This window comes from Myotis daubentonii, chromosome 15 (assembly GCF_963259705.1).
Source record: "Myotis daubentonii chromosome 15, mMyoDau2.1, whole genome shotgun sequence".
In the NCBI taxonomy this organism is placed as follows: Eukaryota; Metazoa; Chordata; class Mammalia; order Chiroptera; family Vespertilionidae; genus Myotis; species Myotis daubentonii.
In genome coordinates, this window is record NC_081854.1 from 5,923,877 (window position 1) to 5,948,086 (window position 24,210).

At 43.9% G+C, this 24,210-nt stretch overlaps 2 protein-coding genes across 2 annotated transcripts in view; both read right to left on the reverse strand.

Annotated features, from left to right (window-relative positions):
* The window catches only part of LOC132216081 (oocyte zinc finger protein XlCOF6-like), a 128,737-nt gene that overhangs the window by 83,152 nt on the left and 21,375 nt on the right, over positions 1-24,210 (reverse strand). The window lies entirely within an intron of this gene.
* Positions 8,593-10,388, reverse strand: LOC132216121 (zinc finger protein 501-like). The gene has a single exon (XM_059665218.1). The coding sequence runs from the start codon at positions 10,236-10,238 to the stop codon at positions 8,757-8,759; it is 1,482 nt and encodes a 493-aa protein (XP_059521201.1). The 5' UTR covers positions 10,239-10,388; the 3' UTR covers positions 8,593-8,756.

Genomic DNA, 24,210 nt, shown 5'->3' on the forward strand with positions numbered 1-24,210 from the left:
ATAATATCAGAAAACTTCCCAGAGGTGGGGAAGAAAAAAGTCACACAAGCCCAGAGAGTCCCAAACAAGGTGAATCCGAAAAGTCCCACACCAAGACACATCATAATTACCATGGCAAATGTTCAGGACAAAGAGAGAATCTTAAAGGCTGCAAGAGAGGGATGGAAAGTTACATTCAAGGGATCTCCCATTAGATTATCAAGTGATTTCTCAACAGAAACACATCAGGCCAGAAACGAATGGGCAGAAATTTACAAAGTGATGCAAAGCAAAGGACTAAATCCAAGAATACTCTATCCAGCAAGGCTATCATTCAAAACTGAAGGGGAAATAAGAAGCTTCACAGACAAAAAAAAAAAAGGCTAAGGGAGTTTATCACCACCAAGCCAGCAATGCAAGAAATGCTAAAGGGACTGGTGTAAAAGGAAGAAATAAAAAGCTCAGAAAGAAAACAGCCATGCACAAAAAAGAAATGGCGACAAACAAGTACCTTTCGATAATAACTTTAAACGTCAATAAACTAAATGCTCCAACCAAAAGACATCGAGTGGCTGAATGGATAAAAAAAACATGACCCATACATTTGCTGTCTACAAGAGACCCAACTCAGAAGAAGGGACTCACACAGATTGAAAGTGAAGGGATGGAAAAATATCTTTCAGGCAAATGGAAAGGAAAAGAAAGCTGGGGTAGCAATACTTATATCTGACAAAATAGACCTCAAAGTGAAGGCCATAATAAGAGATAAGGAAGGCCACTTCATAATACTAAAGGGATCAATACAACAAGAAGATATAACCCTGATAAACATATATGCACCCAATGCAGGAGCACCCAAATACATAAAAAAAACTCCTGGAAGATATCAAAGGAGAGATATACAACAATACAATCATAGTAGGGGACTTTAATACACCACTGACATCACTGGATAAATCCTCTAGACAAACAATCAGCAAAGAAACAGCAATCCTAAATGACTCACTAGATCAGATGGACTTAATAGACATCTTCAGAACACCTCACCCCAAAGCCCCGGTATGTACATTCTTCTCAAGGGCTCATGGGACATATTAAAAAATTGACCACATATTGGGTCACAAAGAAAGTCTCCCCAAATTCAAGAAGATTGAAATCATACCAAGCATCTTCTCAGACCACAAGGGCATAATATTAGAAATAAACTACAATTAAAACAACCCCAAATACTCAAACACTTGGAAGCTGAATAGCATATTATTAAATATTGATTGGGTTACCAATGAGATCAAAGAAGAAATTAAAAACATCCTGGAAACTAATGACAATGAAAAGACAACAATCCAAAACCTATGGGACACAATGAAAGCAATCCTGAGAGGGAAGTTTATAGCTCTACAGGCCTATCTCAAAAAACAAGAAAAAATGATAGTAAATCATCTACCTCTACAACTCAAAGAATTAGAAAGAGAGCAACAAGAAAAGCCCAGAGTGAGCAGAAGGAAGGAGATAATAAAGATTAGAGCATAAATAAGTGACATAGAGACCAAAAAAACAATACATAAAATCAATGAAACCAAGAGCTGGTTATTTGAAAGGATAAACAAGATTGATGAACCTCTAGCCAGGCTAACCAAGAAGCAAAAAGAGAGGACCCAAAAAAAACAAAATCCAAGCAAGCATACCAGAAATTCAGCCAGCAAGAACGCCCGGAATTTTGTCCAGCAAGGAGACGCCCAACAAAAGACAGAATGCCAAACTTCGTGTTGCTGAAATGGCCCCCGTGAGGCTGAGACAGCTCCTGTCAGGCTGAGCCAGCTCCTGTGAGGCTGAGACGACCCCAATGAGGCTGAAACGGACCCGGTGAGGTTGAAACAACCCAGGTGAGGTTGAGACGGCCCCGGTGAGGTTGAGATGGCCCCGGTGAGATTGGGAAGGCCCCTGTGAGGTTGGGACGGCCCCTGTGAGGCTGGGATGCCCCTGTGAGGCTGGGACGGCCCCTGTGAGGTTGAAACGGCCCCTGTGAGGCTGGGACGGCACCTTCTGTGCCTGATACGGCCCCTGTGAGTCTGCAACGGACCCTGGGATGCCGAGAAAAATACCACATGATCTCACTCATTTATGGATAATAAAGAACATTATAAACTGATGAACAAAAATAGATACAAAGGCAGAGCAGCACTGAACAAACTGTCAAACCACAGTGGGAAGCCTTGGGCGGATTGGGGGTGGGGGGTAAGTGATCAACCGAAGGACTTGTATGCATGCATATAAGAATAACTAATGGACACAAGACACTGGGGGGTAGGGGAGGCCGGGATAATGTCAATGGGGGGAAAAGAGGAGACATGTGTAATACTCTTTGTAATACTTTAAGAAAAAAACCAAAATTAAATATAAAAAATAAAAATATATATATTTGTTGTTAAGAGATGGAATAGGTTAAGCCCAGCTGGCGTGACTCGGTGCCTGAGCGTCGACCTATGGACCAGGAGGTTACAGTTTGATTCCTGGTCAGTGCACATGCCTGGGTTGCGGGCTTGATCCCCAATGTGGGGAGTGTAGGAGGCAGCTGATTAATGATTCTCTTTCATCATTGATGTTTCTATCTCTCTTTCCCTCTCCCTGCCTCTCTGACATCAATAATAAAAACATTTTTTTAAAAAAATGGTATAGATTATAGTAAACCAACTCTGAACCTGGCTTTCTCCAGCTAGGACTACAAAAACAAACAAACACAGAAACAAAACAAAGAGGAAAGCACCCAAAGCCTTTGTATGCTAATTTGCATACCACACACTTCTTCAGGATACTTTTCATTATTTAAAGCCATTTATAGAAATAAAGTCAGAGAACATATTTCTCAAAGAGTAAAAAAACAAACAAAAAAAAACCCCACAAAAAAACATGCACACACCCAATAAAAACAAAGTCACCTGAGCTTTGAGCATTTCCTTTTATTTTTCCTCTCCCATTCACGTTTATTTCATCATCAACTTCCGCTCTTGCCCTCCACAAAAACAATTAGATTATGACTTGTTTCCCATCAACTCAGCTTTTGGATGAATAACCAAAGATTTCTTCTCAACACTGTTTTTAAACAAGAAGCTATAAATACATGAAGCTTTCAAGGCTCCTCGATCCAAGTTAAACACTTCCAGTTCTCAGAGTTCAGGGTCAGGCAGGCAGCCCTACTGCGCCAGGAGGGGCCTGTGAAGGGAGCGATGGTCCCTCCTGGAGCTGCTCCTTCCTCTCAGCACAGATGGGGTCTGGGCGGGGCCACCTGTGCCACCGAGGAGCCCTGCCTTTGGCATCAAACCTGAGTCTGTAGGCACAAGGACCCTTCCTCCAAAGCAGGCGGCCTGATTGCGATGTGCCAGGCAGGAGACCCAGGGGCTGTGCGGGGAGCTGCCTGCCGCACATCCTCTGGGCACCTCAGCCTGGGCGCTGGATGGGACAGCACTGCTTTCCAGAAGCAGCAAAGGAACCCAGGAGGGACCATGTTTCCGTGGGAACGGGCACAGGCCGTGGTTGAAACATTCCCCTGAGTGCAGCCAGGTCCTGGCTCAGGTCACCCCTGAAACAGCTGCAGCAGAGCCAGCCGTGGAGGGAGGAGCCTGAGCACCTGCTGGCACCTGAGGCCGCTGCCTCCTGAGCTCTGGGCATGACCCCCAGCCTGTGCCATGTAGGCCTTTGCATCCCTTCAAGAGCCACTAAGTCACCCAGGTACTGGTCTCCGCATGCCCATCCACCCCTGGATGGCACTGGGCTGGACTGGAACATCGCCCACCTGCCAGCCCGCTTCTATGCCTCTGGACACAAGAGGGAGGGGCCAGTGTAGGAAGGACAAAGCTGCTTACCCCAGTCCTCAGACACCGACTTGGCTTCCTGTGCCCAGAGGGCTTCTGCTCGCACCCTCACTCCTGGGGCATCAGGGCTGGCTGGATCTGCTGCCATTGCTAGCCCCTCTTGGGCAGCCTGTGCCCTGCCGGCTGCCTCTCCTGGAAATGGGGTGCTGGTCCTCCTCAGTATGAGGCTCACTCAACTCCCCGGAACCCAGGTCTTGTGCCTCATTTTGGGAAGACACGCTCAGTATGGCAAGGATGTGCCTCAGAACATGGCTTTCCACTTGGCAGGGCCCTCCAGCCTTGGGCGACCAGGGGTGGTGGTATGCATGGAGCCCAGGCTGGGAGGCTGAAGGTGGGTAGCATTTTTTTCTGTTCTCGGAAAGCTCTAGCTTGCTGGGTTCTGGGTCTGCTCTACATTTGTGTTTATAAATATGTCTTCCGTCAGTTGAGTCCCTGGAAATGCTGATACCACTCCATGTAACCTTCTCCAGCCTCACATGAGTCAATTGCTTTTGGTGTTGTAAGAAATATCCAAACGTGTGGAGAACTTTTTAAAGTTTATTTGACCCAAGTCGGCCACATTTGCCAGGAAGGAAAATAAGGTTGAGCAATCCTCCGTAGAATGGCAGTTTTGCACCTTTTTTATACATTAGACTCTAAACGGGTGAAATGAAATTAATTGGTGATAAGTTAGGTGGGAGAGTTAAGGAGGGAAATCTCAGGGATTGGATAAAAAGTAAAAAAAAAAAAAAAGCACAAACCTCTTTTTAAAAGTTTATCGATCCGTTAATATTTAACCCGAGAACAATAATAATTGAGGCTCTGTGATCTTCTGTGTTGGGAGATTGTGCTCTTAGGACTCTGTGAAACAGAAATGTCCCTGAAAATCCAAAGGTACGTTATCCCAGGTGCAAAAAATCAACAGACAGGCTCAATAAGGTAAAAATTGACCTTTGCAACACAGACAGACACACACACACACACACACACACACACACACACACACACACAGGCTTAGGACATACCTACCCCTGAGACTCACATTTACTTAGAAAGGTTTAACTTCAAACCATTCTATATGGTTACTTTTGGCTTCTGAGTTTTTAAGATTGACCATGCCATGCCAGGCTCCCTGAGCTTGCTAGGTTTACTATGTGCCATCACTGGGGACTTAGAACCTGTGGGTTGAGGAAAAAATTCAATGAGTGGTTTATTAACTCTGGGACCCATTGCTTACGTCCTAATGAACACAACGTCCCCAGTATTTCTGGTGTTCCTTTATTTGGTCTCCTAGAAGTAGTCACTCTTCAGGCAATAAAGCATTAGGTTCTAATTGTGGTTGAGGTGTTTGTAAGGGGGAAAAAAGTCTTTCCTTTGGTCCTAAATGTGGTTGAGGTATTTGTAAGGAAAAAAAAAAGTCTTTTTCTTCGCTGTGGCCTTCCACAATTTATGAGAAGCACCTGCTAATTAAACCCCTAGATGTTGGTTCCTCTAATTCACACAGCTCCTCTGGCCAAACTGCTTAACAAGATAAGCTACTTTCAAGGCTAAATTCTTACATACCCCTCCTTCCTGCTGTTGTCACACCTCAGACATAATTTGCACCAAGGGGTCTCTAGTTAGTAGAAAGTTTCTGTGCGGCGCCAGCACAGCCAAGGGTGATCCTGAGTGGGGGTGATGAAAGGATTAAGAAAAGACAGACAAGAGAATGAAAGCTGGGTCTCTGTGGGACGCTGCCTCCCTGATGAGGAGACAGCGCCCACAAGCCGTGTCTTTATTTTATAGCAGATGCCATGAGGCAAAGTAGGGGCGTGATCAAGTTGTTTACAACATTCTCTTTGGTTTCAACCCTAATCAACTATATGCACCTGAATTCTATCACACAGGCACGTGGGGCCATGTGTTTAGACCAGCCGTGGGCAAACTACGGCCCGTTTGAAATGAATAAAACTATTGTAAAAAAAGACCGTGCCCTTTTATGTAATGATGTTTACTTTGAATTTAGATTAGTTCACACAAACACTCCATCCGTGCTTTTGTTCCAGCCCTCCGGTCTAGTTTAAGAACCCATTGTGGCCCTCGAGTCAAAAAGTTTGCCCACCCCTGGTTTAGACCATAGGTTCAAGCTTACAATTATAGCTGTTGGCTATATTTGTGCTGGGAAGGCTCTGCCCTCCAGCTGGGACGTGCACGTGGCCATGAGAGGACTGTGGCCTCTCATTAGTCTGAGGCTTGAACCTGTCCAAAACACTGTAGCTGAGCCCCATTCATCCCCCTTTACTTTTGTTTTTAAACACGCCTATTTACATTATCCAAAAAACTCTAAATTATTCAGCATAAACAAAACATCAAAACAAACTTCTGGCTGTTAACAAAACTACAGACACAGCAATCTTAACAAGAGAACAAAACTCTGGCTAATAACAAAGCAATACCAATGCAAAACCAAACTATAAACATGTTAACGTTTTCAGGATATCTTACTTAGAGTCTTTAGATTTAGCTCCGCAGGATTTTACAGAAAACTGGCAGTTTACCAACGCTAGCATAGCTTTCACTTGCTTTTCCAACATCTGCTTGGGCTCAGTCACCATCTTCTTCAGCTGACTCCATGTTGATATTCCGCCGATAGAAAGATGTCCTTGGCCCTGACCGGTTTGGCTCAGTGGATATAGCGTGGTCCTGCGGACTCAAGGGTCCGAGGTTCGATTCCAGTCAAGGGCATGTACCTTGGTTGTGAGCACATCCCAAGTGGGGAGTGTGCAGGAGGCAGCTGATTGATGTTTCTCTCTCATTAATGTTTTTAACTCTCTATCCCTCTCCCTTCTCTGTTAAAAAAAAAAAAAAAAAAAAAAAAGATGTCATTGATGCAAAACCAGTCCCCTGGATTAGCCTGTTTGGATGGTTGGCCTTGGCACTGAGTCCATCCACACCAGTCCCAGTCAAACCAGCCCCGTCCGCACAGGTGGAAGTCTGGTCCCTCCTCAGCCTCTTTCTCTAGCTGCTGCTGCATGAAAATGAGCAGCCCTCGGTCCTGCAGAGCTGGAGACCTCCAACTCTGAGTCTGGCGTGTCACACAGACCCAAAGTCCCTTGGAGCTATCCGGTCACACAAGCGAAGATAACCAAAGCTCAGAAACAATGCAACTGCCGCCAGAGCTTACAATCTAGATCAGAAATAAAAGTTACTTCCTTAAACAATATCAACCACAGCCATCTTTTGCTTTACAGTGGCTAAAACAAAACCTAGGAGATTTCTACCTTATTTTGTACCTCCTAATGACTTTCTTATTTTCACAATGGTCGGCATTATGGCACATGGCCCTCTGCAAGACCTGGACAGGAGGTTCCCTTCAAATGTCGTAGCATTCCTTGAAAACAAGGAAAAATTTCAAGCTGCTAGAAAACATACTTGAGGTTGTCACAACTACCCCCTCTTTGGAGTGATTTCTGTGTCTCAAGGTATCCAGCATCACATGAGGACTAGAGAGACTACAGTGTTCCCTGGGAAATTATGGGCAGCAATGTAAATTTGGCAAAAACTGCTGAGTCAATTTCTGCACCATAGTCTTCCCCCAAGGGCAAAAATGTTTGAAACCCCGTATAAGTTTTTCACAGCATCATGCTTGGAGAGCCCAGATCTCCTTAGAAACTAACCCATAGAGTCAACCGAACACCAACAGTAAAGAATTCTTACAGAAAAGCCTCCATTATTTTGCAATGAAAGAGCCATGAGACTGGGAGTTCTTTCATTGGTTACTTAGGCACTCAATAAATTCATCAATGGCATCAAGGGAAAGTTTCTCTGTGAAAATGGCAGGTCTTCTGCAAGATTATGTTGACTGGGGCCAACAGGAATCAGTCGTATGTGGCAACTCACGACAGAGAAACAAGAAAGACTAAGGCCCCAGGTATTCCTCATTTTCTTCAACAAATTAGACAACAGAGTTAGCTTCCCTGGGCCCATGAGGACGGTGATTGAGGCCATCTGTAGGGGCCTTTTATAAGTGGTTCAGGTGAAATACCTTCAGCAACAGAAATATGCAGTGACATAGACCTGGCAAGACAGCACTGTATATTAAAAAGTCCAACATAGATACATATGGCTACAACATACAAACAAGAAAACAGAACAGTAAAAATAGTTGTGGGTATGTTACATAATGTAGGTGATTAAATGTGTGAGATAAAATTCAGAGTAATGAGACCTCATATATTTCCTTATACAATTGTTAAGTCCTAAGTAAGAAACTACATTTTCAACACATCTACGAAATTTTTCACATTCGGACTCTTTTGTGCAGAGCAGCTTTACAAATTAGGCAGAGAGATATCTCCCGTTAATTACGCTGATAACGACTTTATCCTGTGCGAACTCTCTGATAACAATGAAGGTGAGAATTAGTTGTGAAAGACTATCCACATTCACTGCATTTATAAGCATTTCTCCTGTATGAACTCTCTGATGACAGCGAAGGTTGGTGCTACTGGTATAAAATTTCCCACAGTCACTGCATTTATAAGGCTTTTCTCTCTCTTTTTTTTTAAAAATATATTTTATTGATTTTTTACAGAGAGGAAGGGAGAGAGATAGAGAGTTAGAAACATCGATGAGAGAGAAACATCGATCAGCTGCCTCCTGCACATCTCCCACTGGGGATGTGCCCGCAACCCAGGTAGATGCCCTTGACCAGAATCGAACCTGGGACCTTTCAGTCCGCAAGCCGACGCTCTATCCACTGAGCCAAACCAGTTTCAGCAAGGCTTTTCTCTTGTATGAACTTAGATAATATTGGAGACCACAGCGACCTGCAAAATATTTCCCACATTCACTACATTAATAAGGCTTTTCTCCAGTGTGAACTCTCTGAGGACTGTGAAGGTGGGACTTAGTGGTAAAAGATTTCCCACATTCACTGCATTTATAATGCTATTCTGCAGTGTGATGTCTCAGATGTCTGTGAAGGTGGGCCTTAGTGGTAAAAGATTTCCCACATTCACTGCATTTATAAGGCTTTTCTCCACTGTGAAGTCTCTGATGGCTGTGAAGGTAGGCCTTAGTGGTTAAAGATTTCCCACATTCACTACATTTATAAGGCTTTTCTCCTGTATGAACTCTCTGATGACGACAAAGTTTACTGTTGGTGATAAAAGATTTCCCACATTCACTACATTGATAAGGCTTTTCTCCAGTGTGAAGTCTCTGATGACTGTGAAGATGGGCTTTAGTGGTAAAAGATTTCCCACATTCACTACATTTATAAGGCTTTTCTCCTGTATGAACTCTCTGATGACGATCAAGTATACTGCTGGTGATAAAAGACTTTCCACATTCACTGCATTTAAAGGGCTTTTCTCTTGCATGAACTCTCTGATGACAGCGAAGGTTGTTGCTACTGGTATAAAATTTCCCACAGTCACTGCATTTATAAGGCTTTTCTCCCCTATGAACTCTTAGATGATATTGGAGACCACTACAACCTGAAAAAGACTGTCCACATTCATGGCATTTATAAGGCTTTTCTCCGGTATGAACTCTTAGATGATATTGGAAACCACTGCTACTTGCAAAATATTTCCCACATTCGCTACATTGATAAGACTTTTCTCCAGTGTAAATTCTCTGATCACTGTGACGGTGAAACTTAGTGGAAAAAGATTTCCCACATTCACTGCATTTATAAGGCTTTTCTCCTGTATGAACTCTCTGATGACGACAGAGATTACTGCTGGTGATAAAACACTTCCCACATACACTGCATTTAAAAGGCTTTTCTCCTGTATGAACTCTCTGATGACGACAGAGATTACTGCTGGTGACAAAACACTTCCCACATTCAGTGCATTTATAAGGCTTTTCTCCTGTATGAACTCTCTGATGAGTACAAAGTTCAGTTTTACTGGTAAAAGATTTCCCACATTCAGTGCATTTATAAGGCTTTTCTCCTGTGTGAACTCTCTGATCACCGTGAAGGTGAAACTTAGTGGTAAAAGATTTCCCACATTCAGAGCACACAAAACATCGACTTCCAACATTGACATCCTTTTCCTGAATAAACGTGTGGGTGCAAATAATGTCTTTCTTACATTCTTTTCTGGTGTAATAATTTTTTGTCCTTTGAAATGTCATCCCACGTGTCAAAATAGCATTTGGACTGTCCCTGGTCCGAGGAGCCTTTAGGTGGAGATATCCTGATTCAGTAAAAACACCCTGCCCAACCTCTCTGCATGAGAAACGATTCCGGGACACATTGAAATTGCAGCTGTTTGCAAGGGAGATCCTGTCCACACCTCTAATGAAAGTCTTCTCTCTCACATGCTGCTGGTGAAATTTTACACTGAAATAAAACCGTGTTGCACATGCCCCACACCTCAACAGTATCTGTCCGTGTTGTGTTCCCTGCAGCTCCATCACGTGGAAAATGTTTTCCAAGACTAGCCCACAACTCTCACAGGGGTGGCTCTTCTGGGAAGACAAGGCTACCTTGGGATTCCTTGCCTGGGACACTCTAACAGAAACCTTCTGTTCCGTCGGTACTTCCACATTCTCTGCTCCACAGCAGCAACCTGAACAAAAGGAAACGCTGGTGAAGTATGTGTCGATCCCATCAAAACAAAATATGTTCATCACCAATGTTCATCTGTCATGACTAGGCATGATGGAATATAAAGATTTTAAGGACCAGTGAGGTATTCTCTGAGGAAATCGCTGTTATACATATTGTGGCCCCAAAATTCAGTCGATGATGAAAAGCAAACGAGAGGGACAGAAGCACAGGACGGGGCACAAAGAACAGAGGAAGACGTTACTCGTTGTTCCTGCACAAATGGCTTCCATTAGGACCTTACATGCTGGCCATGTGAGTCTGTGTAGAATAATTTAAAGATGCTCAAAGTCATAAAAATTAATTGTATTAGAGCACATGACGTTTTATGCCAATATAATAACACGTGTGCACTCCAAGGTGCTGCAGGCATCGACCAACGTTGGCTTGCAGTAAAGAGAGACCAGTGAAAGAGGCAGACGTGCAAAGCCCAGAGAGGTGAAGGTTATTGGTGGGCTGGGAATCCGAGAAGAAAGGATCACTATTAGAACTGAGTAGTTGGCAAAATATTAACAATAAGCACAAACAAGCATAAAATTGGATGAGGAATGGGCAACCATAAGAAAAAACTGGGTTTCTAGCTATGAATGTAACAAAGGCCAGCAGAGAAATCCTCCCCAAAGACACTTCTCCTAGGCAAGACCGCCTGGGGGGTAATTAATAAAGTCCTGTTTTGCCCTATCCGGTTTTGCTCAGTGGATAGAGCATCGGTCTTTGGACTGAAGGGTCCCAGGTTCGATTCTGGTCAAGGGCATGTACCTTGGTAGTGGGCACATCCCCAGTGGGGGGTGTGCAGGAGGCAGCTGATCGATGTTTCTCACTCGTGGATGTTTCTAACTCTCTATCCCTCTCCCTTTCCCTCTGTAAAATAATCAATAAAATACATTCGAAAATCAATAAATAACGTCATGTTTCCTCTATGATACAAAAATGATTCTTCCCCTTAAATCCCATTTGAGCCATTGCACGTGATAAGTGATGCAAATCTGCAAGGAAAAACAACAAAGTTGGATGGTCAACACTGTGGTAGAACAACAAACGACAAATGAGATCACAGACAAAACACCTACGTGAGCCCTAGCCGGCTTGGATAAGTGGATGTAGTGTCTGTCTGTGGACTGAAGGTTCCTAGGTTTGATTCTGGGGAGGGGCACATGCCTGGGTTACAGGCTTCATCCCCAGGAGGGGGTGTGCAGGACGCAGCTGAACAATTATTCTCTCTCATCAATGATTTTTCTATCTCTCTCTCCCTCTCCCTTCCTCTATGAAATCAATAAAAATATATTTTAAAAAAAAGGCCGAAACCGGTTTGGCTCAGTGGATAGAGCGTCGGCATGGGGACTGAAAGGTCCCAGGTTCGATTCCGGTCAAGGGCATGTACCTGGGTTGCGGGCACATCCCCAGTAGGAGATGTGCAGGAGGCAGCTGATCGATGTTTCTCTTTCATCGATGTTTCTAACTCTCTATCTCTCTCCCTTTCTCTCTGTAAAAAATCAATAAAATATATTTAAAAAAAAAAAAGACCTGCCGAAACCGGTTTGGCTCAGTGGATAGAGCATCGGCCTGCGGATTGAAGGGTCCCGGGTTCGATTCCGGTCAAGGGCATGTACCTGGGTTGCGGGCACATCCCCAGTGGGGGATGTGCAGGAGGCAGCTGATCGATGTTTCTCTCTCGTCGATGTTTCAGACTCTCTGTCTCTCTCCCTTCCTCTCTGTAAAAAATCAATAAATTACATTAAAAAAAAAAAAAAAAAGACCTATGTGACTGACATCAGCAAGATGGCAGGATCAGAGCTATCAGTATCTGCCCTTTCCTAGTGTAAGTAGACAGCTATCCATGAACAAAAACCCCATAGGAAATGGGGATAAGAGTATCATGAAGACAAACAGTATAAGAGACAGAAATAAAGGAAAACTATACGGAAAGAATGACGGGAAAGACTGGGTAAACAAACATATTTGAGATACCGACAGTCAAAAACGAGGGTCATCGTTACCTCCAGCAGCCACTGTGCTTCCACTATCATTGATCATAGTGGCCTGTTCTTCAAAAAATACTGGAAATCTGTGTGTATCAAAACCCCCACAGAATGGCCCTAAGCGGTTTGGTTCAGTGGATACAGCGTCGCCCTGCGGACTGAAGGGTTCGATTCTGGTCAAGGGCATGTACCGTGGCTGCGGGCACATCCCCAGTAGGGGGTGTGCAGGAGACAGCTGATCGATGTTTCTCGCTCATCGATGTTTCTAACTCTCTATCCCTCTCCCTTCCTCTCTGTAAAAAATTAATAACATGTTTTTAAAACAAACAAACAAACAAAAAAATACCCACAGAATGCCTTGGACAGTATGGCTCAGTTCGTTGGCGCATCATCCTGTATACCCAAGGGTGGAGTATTCAATTCCCAAGTCAACGCACATATCAGTATATGGGTTCCATTTCCAGTTACCCTGTGTACAGAAGTCAGCCAATTGATGTTTCTCCCTTACACTGATGTTTCACTCTCTCTCTCTTTCTCTCTCTCCCTGTTTCTCTTTCTCTCTCTCCATCTCTCTTCCTCAAATATTTGAAGAAGTATCAGTAAAAGCGAGATAAGGCAAAATAAAACAATACAAATATTGGCTACCCTTGAGTTAGACTAAAGCAAAACACAAAAACCAACAAACAAAAACTAGCTTCAGAGGGGTAGGGGATCCTAGGGAAAGGTAAACTGGGGGGAAAAAGAAAACATGCTTCAAAGAAATGAAAGATAGGACATTACAACTGACACTAGGAACCACAAAGCATCAAAAGAGATGTTGATGTTAGAAGACGACATGACCCTCCATAGAGAAATTGGTCAAGATCCCATATGAGCTTCTGAAATTAATAAACAAATTCAGAGCCTTGGACATGTAGCTCTCTTGTTGAGTGTGTGGTCCCGATGCACCATGGCTGTGGGTTTGCAGGGTACATGTAGGGGACAGCCAATAAATGCTTACATGGGAAAAAACAGCAGATCAATGTTTCCCTTTTTCTCTGTTTCCCACACTCAAGGGGCCAAAGAGCTGCATGTGGATCGCGAGCCGCAGTTTGCCGACCACGCACCTAGGAGATCACAATTCCATTCCTTGTCAGAAGACATGCACTGGCTACAGGCCCAATCTCCAGGGGGGCTGTGCAGGAAGCAGCTGATCAATGACTCTCCCTCATTATTCTTGTTTCTAATGCTCTGTCCTTCTTTTCCTCTCTGAAATCAATAAAACGTAGTTTAAAAATAAGTAGATAAATAATTTAAGGAATAAATAAATAGCCCTGGCCCATGGTGCTCAGTGCTGAGAATGCCTGCTTGCACAGTGGGAGGTCGTGGATTTGATTCTCCATAAGAGGCACGTTTGTGTGTTTCAGGTTCAACCCCCCTCCGACTCGGGGCACAAGTGGGAGGCAACCAATTGATATTTCTCTCTCTATCTCTGCCTCTCCCTTTCTCTCTCTCCCTTAGACAAAAAAATCAATGGAAAAAATATTATCACTATTCAGGTGAAGATAAAAGAAGAAAGAATAGAATTCAGAGAAGTTACGAGAGAGGAGATCCAAGATGGTGGTGTTGGCAAAGGCCTATACTCGCTGCATCCCACAAATACCTCAAAGTTACAAATAAAATACAGAACAACCATCAGCCAGAACTCCTGGAAAGCTGGCTGAATGGAGGTCTTAGGACTAGAGAGGTAAAGTAGAAAGCACCCTGAGACTGGTAGGAGGTAAAGAGGCTCAGAAGGTGATGGTCCTCTACCCACTAGGGCCACGTTTTTAATTGGGAGGGAGATTGTCTCTGCAGAGGTCATCTGGAGGAGCAAAGAGTCCCAGTACCACACTAGACGCCCAGCACAAGGTCACAGACTGGGGAAAAAAGACCCTAATGGCAGTAAGAACTACGGGCTGTAAAAACCAGTGTGGACTTGGTTTCAGGTACACAGAGGCTGCAAGGAGACCCAACTGCTCCTCTTACAATGTCAGTTCCTCTTACAATGTCAGTACCACGAACTGAACATACAAGCTCCTGCTTCTTCCAACCTCCAGGGCCTGGTGAGCCTGGGGGTAGGGGGGCGGATCAAAACACATACGAGAAAAAACTGGACTAACTGGCATTGGGGCAGGAATTCGGGGGCAGCTTTCTCCAAGACAGAGGTGCTTGCATTGATCATTATACCTATTCTGGGACATCCCAGGTCATAGGTCTGTGTGACAACCATTTCTGTGTGCTCCGACCTGGTGATTCCCTGAGACCTCACCCCATCCAATTTACAACTCCACCCAAGCTGTGTGCAGTAGCGTTTGTATATGAATTGCCTGTCCTTGCTCATGCTAAAATTTGTCAAACAAGTTGCAGTTGGGTCAGGGAACAGCAAATCCATCAATAAAAGGCCTATACCTGGCACAAGCACTAGCCTTCTTTGCTTCACAGCTGGGCCTCATTAGGGCACTTCCAAACTCCATACAAAGAGGAGAATCTGCAGATCTCTCTGTAGATGCTGCTCAGTGGCTCCAGGAAGAGGCTGACTTTAAACCTCCCAGGAGACCCAAGAGCCAGTGTACCCAGTGATCAGTGTCATACCATACCACCTTACAACTCTTCACATCCATAAGCGACACACTCAAGAGGCAGACTCACTGACCACCAAAGCCCCACTAGTACAGGTCATGCTCCATAGGGGTGTCTCCTGCACAGCAGCTCTACCACTGTAGTCATAGTAACACCCATCAATCCTTAAAGCCTCAAGAAAATTCTGCAAGATCGGATCCAGCAATACATTAGAAAGATCATACACCATGACCAAGTGGGATTTATTCTTGGGATGAAAGATTGTACAGTATCTGCAAATCAATAAATATGATACAACATATAAACAAATTGAAAGACAAATATCATATAATCATATCAATTGATGTAGAAAAAGCATTTGACATAATCTGACACACTTTCTTGATAAAAACTCTCAGCAAAGTGGGAGCCCAAGGATCATACCTCAACATAATAAAAGACTTATATGACAAACCTACAGCCAATATCAGACTCAATCAGCAAAAACTACACCCATTTTCGCTAAGAACAGGACAAGACAGGGATGTCCACTTTCACCACTCCTGTTAGATATAAAACTGGAAGTGCCAGCCAGAGCTATCAGAAAAGAAGAAATAATTAAATGCATCATAATTGGAAAAGAAGTAAAACGGTCACTATTCCATCAAAAAACTACTAAATTTAATAAATGCATTCAGAAATGTAGCAGGATACAAAATTAACACTCAGACATCTATGGCTTCCTTATACACCAATAATGAATGCAGAGAAAGAGAAACAAACAAACAAACAAAAAATCTTATCTACCGTTGCAACAAAAAAATTAGGATACCTAGGAATAAACTTAACTAACGAGGTAAAAGACCTGTACTATGAAAACTACAAGAAGTTGAAAAAAAGAGATAGAAGAAGATATAAACAAATGGAAACATATACCGTGTTCATGGATTGGTAGAATCAAGATCATTAAAATGTCTATGCTACCGAAAGCAATCTGCATATTCAATGCAATCCCCATTAAGATACCAACTGCATATTTCACAGATCTAGAACGAACGTTCCAAAAATTCATCAGGAATAAAAAAAGACATCGAATAGCTGTAGCAATCCTGAGAAAGAAGAACAAAGTTAGTGGGAACTCAATACCAGATATCAAACTGTATTACAAAGCTACTGTACTTAAAACACCTTGGTACTGGCACAAGAACAGACATATAGATCAATGGAATAGAATAGAGAATCCAGATATCGACCCAAAACACTATGACCAATTAATATTCGACAAAGGAGACAAGAGCATACACTGGAGTCAAGACAGTCTCTTCAATAAATGTTGGACTGATACATGCAAAAGAATGAAACTAGAGCACCAACTCACACCATACAAAAAAATAAACTCAAAATGGATAAAAGACTTAAACGTAAGATGGGAAACCATGAAAATATTAGAGGAATCCACAGGCAGCGAAATCGCAAACATATGCCAAAGAAATTTCTTCTCTGATACTGCTCATAGGGCAATTAAATCTAAAGAGAAAATAAACAAATGGGACTACATCAAAATAAAAAGTTTTTGCACAGCAAAGGAAACCATTAACAAAACAACAAGAAGACCCACTGCATGGGAGAACATATTTGCAAATGATATCACCGATAATGGTTTAATCTCCAACATTCACAGACAACTCATGCAACTTAACAATAGAAAGATAAACAGCCGAAACCGGTTTGGCTCAGTGGATAGAGCGTCGGCCTGCGGACTGAAGGGTCCCAGGTTCGATTCCGGTCAAGGGCATGTACCTGGGTTGCGGGCACTTCCCCAGTGGGGGATGTGCAGGAGGCAGCTGATCGATGTTTCTCTCTCATCGATGTTTCTGACTCTCTGTCTCTCTCCCTTCCTCTCTGTAAAAAATCAATAAAATATATTTAAAAAAAGAAAAAAGAAAAAAGAAAGATAAACAATCCATTCAAAAAATGGGCAATGGACCTAGATAGACACTTTTCGAAAGAGGGCATACAGAAGGCCGAAAGACATATGAAAACATGCTCCAAGTCACTAATTATATGAGAGATGCAAATCAAAACGACAATGCGCTATCATCTCACACCTGTCAGAATGGCTATCATCAACAAATAAACAAACAACAAGTGCTGGAGAGGATGTGGAGAAAAGGAACCCTTCTGCACTGCTGGTGGTAATGCAGACTGGTGCATTACCAGTGGAGAACAGTATGGAGCTTCCTCAAAAAACTAAAAATGGAACTCCCATTTGACCCAGTGATCCCACTTCGAGGAATATATCCCAAGAAAACAGAAACACCAATCAGAAAGGATATATGCACTCCTATGTTCATAGCAGCACAATTCACCGTAGCTAAGATTTGGAAACCGCCTAAGTGCCCATCAACAGATGAGTGGATTAAAAAACTGTGGTACATCTACACAATGGAATTCTATGCTGCGGTAAAAAAGAGGGAACTCTTGCCTTTTGCAACAGCATGGATGGAACTGGAGAGCATTATGCTAAGTGAAATAAGCCAGTCAGAGAAAGATAAATACCTCATGATTTCACTCATTTGTGAAATATAGAGAACAACATAGACTGATGAACAGGGACAGATCCAAAGACAGAGAAACAGCAATCAGACTATTAATCCCCAGAGGGAAAGCAGGCGAGGAAGGGGGTTCGGGGAAGAGATCAACCAAAGCACTTGTATGTATGCATATTGCTGGGAGCCGGTCAATCCTTGCTGTTTCAAGGGACCTGGCATATATGGCATACAGTTCTTAATATGTTTGCTCACCTTCTTGGCGCTGTGTTTTAACCAAGGTCACCTCTCCGAGAAAGGTTGAATCCCCAGGTAGGGATTTTCCCCTGAAGTTAGGGAGGGAATAAAACCCCTTAACTAAGTGCCAGGCGGGTAATTAATCACTTTAACTACAAACAATCATGCTTAAGCTGCATAATCTTTACTCCCTGGAATGGAGACAAGAAACGCCCTAACCTTTGTAATAGAGATTGATAGGATTGAATCAACTGGTATAAATACAGATGTAACAAGACAGAAAGAGACAGAACTTAGAACACAGAACTTAGGAGACAGAACTAAGAAGAGAGAACCTACAGACAGAACCTACACAGAACCTACAGACAGAAGAACTTCGCTGCAGAGAACATGGCAAAAGATCCTGGACTGAACCTGACCACAGAAATTGGCAAGAGAACCTGACTAGAACCTGGTGACTGAACCTGGCTGGAGAACCTGGGCAGAACCTGGCTGGAGATCCTAAGCAGAACCTCTCTGGAGATCCAGACCAGAACTTGGCTGGAGATCCTGGCTGGAGATCCTGGCTAGGCTGCTGATCAACTGAACGCTGTCTCCCTGTCATTCCTTCTTCGCCGACTCCGTCCACACCTTTGGGGAACCCCTGGACCTGCTGGGGTTGGACCCCGGCAGCATATAAGCCAAACCAATGGACATGGACAACAGGGAAATGAGAGCATGAGTGGCGGGGGGGAGGATGGGGATTTACTGCGGGGGATGAGGACACATTTGTAATACCTTAACTAATAAAGAATTAAAAAAATAAGTAAATAAAATTTCCACTAAAAAAAAAGATATCAACTGCATATTTCACAGACCTATAATAAGCTCTCCAAAAATAAATATGGATTAATAATAATAAAATAGCGATAGCAATTTTTAAAAAATATATTTTATTGATTCTTTTACAGGGAGGAAGAAAGAGGGATAGAGAGCTAGAAACATCAATTAGAGAGAAACATCGATCAGCTGTCTCCTGCACACCCCTTACTGGGGATGTGCCCGCAACCAAGGTACATGCCCTTGACCGGAATTGAACCTGGGACCCTTCAGTGCGAAGGCCAACGCTCTATGCACTGAGCCAAACCGGTTACGGCCATAGCAATCTTGAAAAAAAAAAAACAAAGTTGGAGGGATGACAATACCAGATACCAACGTATATTGCAAAAATGCCTGGTACTGGCACAAAAACAGACATATAGAACAATGCAACACAGCAGAGAATCCAGAAAACCACCCAAGACATTTAGCTCAACATTTGAGAAAGGAGGCGAGAGCTTACAATGAAGACAAGATAATCTCTTCAGTAAATGGTGTTGGGAAAATTGGACAGAAACATGCAAAAAAAATGAAACTAGACCACCAACTTACTCCATACACACAATAAACTAAATATAGATAAAGTCTGTAAATGTAAGACGGGAAAACATAAAATTCTTAGAAAAATCTACAGGCTGCAAACTATCAGACATATATCCTAGCAATGTATTACAGATACAGCTTCTAGGGTAATGGAAACTGAGGAAAAAAGGAACAAATGGAACTATGTCAAGATAAAAGCACAGCAAAAGAAGCCATCAACAAAACAACAAGAAAGCCCACTGCATTGGAGAACATATTTACCAATGTTATATCCTATAAGGGTTTACTCGCCTAAATTTACAGGGAACTCATACATCTTAACAAAAAGAAGATAAACAATCCAATCAAAAAATGGGCAAAGGACTTAAATACACACTTTTAGAAGGTGGATATATAGAAAGTCAATGGACATAAAAAAACATGCTCAAAGCCACTTATCCAAGAGACACAAATCAAAAGGATAATGAGATATCATCTCACACCTGTCAGGATGCCTATCATCAACTAATCAACAAACGACAAGTGCTGGCAAGGATGTGCAGAAAAAGGAACCCTTGTGCATTGCTGGTGGGAATGCATATTGGTAAAGACACTGTGGATTATACTTTAGTTTTTACACAAAAATTAAAAATGGAACTCCGATTTGACCCAGTAACCCCACTTCTAGGAAAATGTCCCAAGAAATCAGAAACAGCCTTAGCCAGTTTGGCTCAGTGGATAGAGCGTCGGCCTGCAGACTGAAGGGTCCCAGGTTCAATGCCGGTCAAGGCAACATGCCAGGTTGGGGGCTTGATTACCAATAGGGTGGGTGAAGAACACAGCGATCAATGATTCTCTCTTATCATTGATGTTTCTATCTCTCACTCTCCTTTCCTCTTTCTGAAATCAATAATGAAATATTAAAAAAAAGAAATCACAAACACCAATCAGAAAGGACATACCTTCATAGCAGCACGATTTACCATAGCTAAGATATGGAAATAGCCTAAGTACTCATCAGTAGATGAGTGGATTAAAAAACTGGGGTGCATCTACACAATGGAATACTACCCTGCTGTAAAAAAGGAGGAACTCTTACTATTTGAAACAGCATGGAGGGAACTGGAAAGCATTATGCTAAGCAAAATAAGCCAGTCGGACAAAGATAAATATCACATGATCTCACTCATTTGTGGTCAATGAGGGAAAAAGGACACATATGTAATACAATATATATTACTTTAGCCAAAACCAGTTTGGCTCGGTGGACAGAGCGTCGGCCTGTGGACTGAAGGGACCTGGCGTCGATTCTGGACAACAGCATGTACCTTGGTTGCAAGCACATCCCCAGTAGAAGGTGTACAGGAAGCATCTGGTCGATGTTTCCCTATCATCAATGTTTCTAACTCTCTATCCCTATCCCTTCCTCTCTGTAAAAAATCAAGAAAAATATTTATTTTTTAAAAAATACTTTATTGCTGCCCTAACTAGTTTGGCTCAGTGGATAGAGCATCGGCCTGGGGACTGAAGGGTCCCAGGTTCAATTCTGGTCAAAGGCATGAACCTTAGTTGCGGCACATCCCCGGATGGGGGTGTGCAGGAGGCAACTGATCGACGTATCTCATCAATGTTTCTGACTCTCTATCCCTGTCCCTTCCTCTCTGTAAAAAATCAATAAAATTTATTTTTAAAAAAATAGATTATTGCTAAGGACTAGTAACAAGAATCTGAGCTTGCTAGAACCATGGTGGCACTAGACCTGCTGAACGAGGGGTTGCTAAAAATATGACGTTTCTAGAAACGCCGCTGTGGAGGAGCGATATCTGCATCTGCAAAGCGTAATTAAGCACAGGCAAAAATATGTGTTCCTGTATGTCCTAAGCAATTAATATATAATATATACCAGGCAGTTAAAAGAATCTTTAACCAAAAAATACAGTTAATAAAAAGGATATGGAAATAGATACAATTCTTCAAAAAATATAGGTACAAATATCCAACAGGAATATAGAAAATTCTTTCCTCACTGATCAAGTTGGAAACCATCAGGCTTCCAGCAACACTACCAACCACAAGTCCTTCCCTGTGCGTTTACTGCAGCGGGGAGTATTGGACCTTCAGGAATAGCAGGGAGCCGTAGAAACACACCAACCCTCCCCAGGACAGCAACTACCCAAGAAACAGGAAAAATCAAGCAGTTCTACAGTCTACGTGGGAGGAAACAGCACACCCTGGGGGATGGGGCCTGGGAAACCAAAGAGCGAAGCCCAGGACACTAGTGACACTGAGGCTCTTACCCAGGGAGGATAGAAGTTCAAAGTTCTCCAGCATCACATTCAGGTACAGCTGTCTCTGATCTTTGTCAAGGAGGCTCCATTCCTCCCTGGAGAAGTACAGGGCAATGTCCTCAAAGGTGACTCCAACCTGTCAGAATGGAGACAATTAAATGCAGAGCTGACTTTCTTAGAACCAGTAATTCTACTCCTTACACATATTTCCCGCTTCAACCTCCTCCAGGGCACCCGGTTAGTGTGGACACCAGGCCCTAATGCCAGTGCAGGCTGCTCTCTCCTCACAGTCCCATTACTCACTGTGATGGCCCTCAGCAGAGCAGCCTGATTGGGTGGGAAGAATTGGAGGAGGGGGTAGAGAGCAATGCCATTTAAGGTCTGGGCGATGTTTGCAGGGCCCCAGCCTTGCTGCCAAGCAACACCACTGCAGTCTCTAGATCCTGCCTCCAAGACAAAGCCAAGCATCGGTTTATGCTTCGCATTTAAATCCCCACACCAGGTCCGGGACCATCAGCTCACACTTCCTCCAGATGTGCTCACCACTGGGTAATATTCATCCCCTTCCCATGTTCAGACCCCAGGTTCACTCCCTCAGCTCTGCCCCCTTCCTGCTCCAATGCCACTGAATCTCGCTGGACTCACCATGAACTTGGCATATGGCGTGTAGAGAGCTTGTAGTCCAGCCGGATCCAGGACCCCCCCAGGCCCCTGATGGACCCACAGCCAGGAAAGCCCGAATGAGGCTGTGCCGTCCTCCCTGCAGCCTCTGATCTTTCCGTCAATACTCACAGCCACATCCTCAGGGACCTTCCGATGCAAGTCACCCCCGTCCTCTCTGCCCTGCCCTTGCTGTGTCCTCAGAAGCCACAACACTCCTCTCTCCCCTCCACCTTCCTCACGGTCCTCCCCGCGGGACTGAGCTGCAGGACGGGACAGGCGCCCTCCCCAGGCTGTGGTGTCTGTGTGAGGAGGCGGTGAGGGCCTGGGGGACTCGACTCACCTCAGCCCGTCTCCTCCGCATGGGCGCCGCCATTGCCCTCTGTGGGCGGAGCGGGGCGGGAGCGGCGGGAGCAGAAGCCGCTGCAGGAATGGCGGTCCTCTCCCGCCCTGGCGTGGGTCCGTGTGGAGATTCCGAGCTCAATCCAATCCCAAGTGTGAGCTGTGAACACCACTGGAGGCGCCCACCATTGGCTGTGAGGCCGGGAGCACCACTCTCCGGCCTTCTCCACGGGACTGTAAGACCAGAAACTCCTCACCACTTGAAACAAAGACCTGAGAAGGCAAAATCCCGCCAGAAAAACTACCGCTTCCGCCCTACAGAAGCGGCCAAAGGGAAATGCCTTTTCGGAGCCTCCATTGGCCTAGCCTGGTGGCATTCCTTGCATGGACTTCTGGGTAATGTAGTTTCTCGGTTCCAAGGCAAGGAACCTGTATCTTCTCAGTTCCATCCAGGACTGGATTTAGGGGCAAATAGCCCAAGAACACACCAAATACACTAAGCGTCCTCGAGCGCCTACAGGGGAGGTCATTTCCGGGGCGAGTTTGTTTCTGGTGCACATGACTGGCATCCTTTAGGGGCTGGTTTTGCATATCTTTCTTCAGGACCTGCTCATTCTGAATGGCAGGCATAGTTTCTTCATTCAGGACATTTGGCATGTGTCTCCTTCAGGTCCACTGTATCTTCCAGAGGTTGCTCAAGGCCCTAACTCGCTGTAACCTGCCTTCATTGAATGTGTTGTTCAACGTTAAGTCACAAAACAGACACTCATACTTTAAAGGCATCTGCTTCTGATGCCATCTGAAGTGCAGCTCTGCCTGGCCTCACTGGGGATAAGATGGCCAAGAGACAGGTGAAAAAATGCTCAAAGTGACTGATCATCAAAGAGATGAAAATTCAAACAACAAATAGGTATCAACTCACAACTGTCAAAATCGCAGCCATCAACAAGTCAACAAATGCAAAGTGCTGGCGAGGATGTAGTAAAAAGAGAACCCTAGTACACTGCTGGTAGGAATGAAAATTGTTGCAGCCATTATGGAAATTAGTATGGAGTTTTGCAAAAAAATTAATATGAAAGTGCCATTTGATCCAGTGATTTCACTTGTAGCAATATATCCTGTGGGTAATCCCCTATTGTCTAGACTAGCAGAGAGGTGTGGACAAGGAGCCTGGAAGGCTGGTGACCCTTGAGCCCTGGTAAAGGTCAGAGTTATGTACCCACTGTTTACTCCAGTGAATGGTAGCTGAAGCAACTTTCCCACTTATAGTCATGTAAATCCTTACTGACAAGATAGTCTGCCTGAGGGGAGGCCAGGGGATTGTCAAGGTCGGGGGGTGGGGGGAAAGACACAGATGTAATACTCTTTGTAATAATTTAAGCAGTAAAAAAAAAAAATTTAAAAAAAGATAGTCTGCCTGTTTCTGGAACTTGCCTGCCTAAGGGTTATGGGTATATCCAAAAGGAATAAAAAGATGGCAAGTCCTGAACACAGGAGGAACCCATTCTCTTGGGATGGGCTCTTGCCTGCCCCCCCCCAACCCCCCGCAATGTTTAAATTATTATCTCTTTCACACAGCATGGGGGGGAACCTGGAGAGCATCATGCTAAGTGAAATAAGTCTGTCAGAGAAAGACAAGTATCACTAGATCTCACTCATATATAGAGTCTCATGAACAAGAAAGTGATGAATGGTGTGGATTCAGAGACACGGAAGCATAGAAATTACTGCAGAACCTCAGAGGGACTGTAGGGGAGGAGGTAA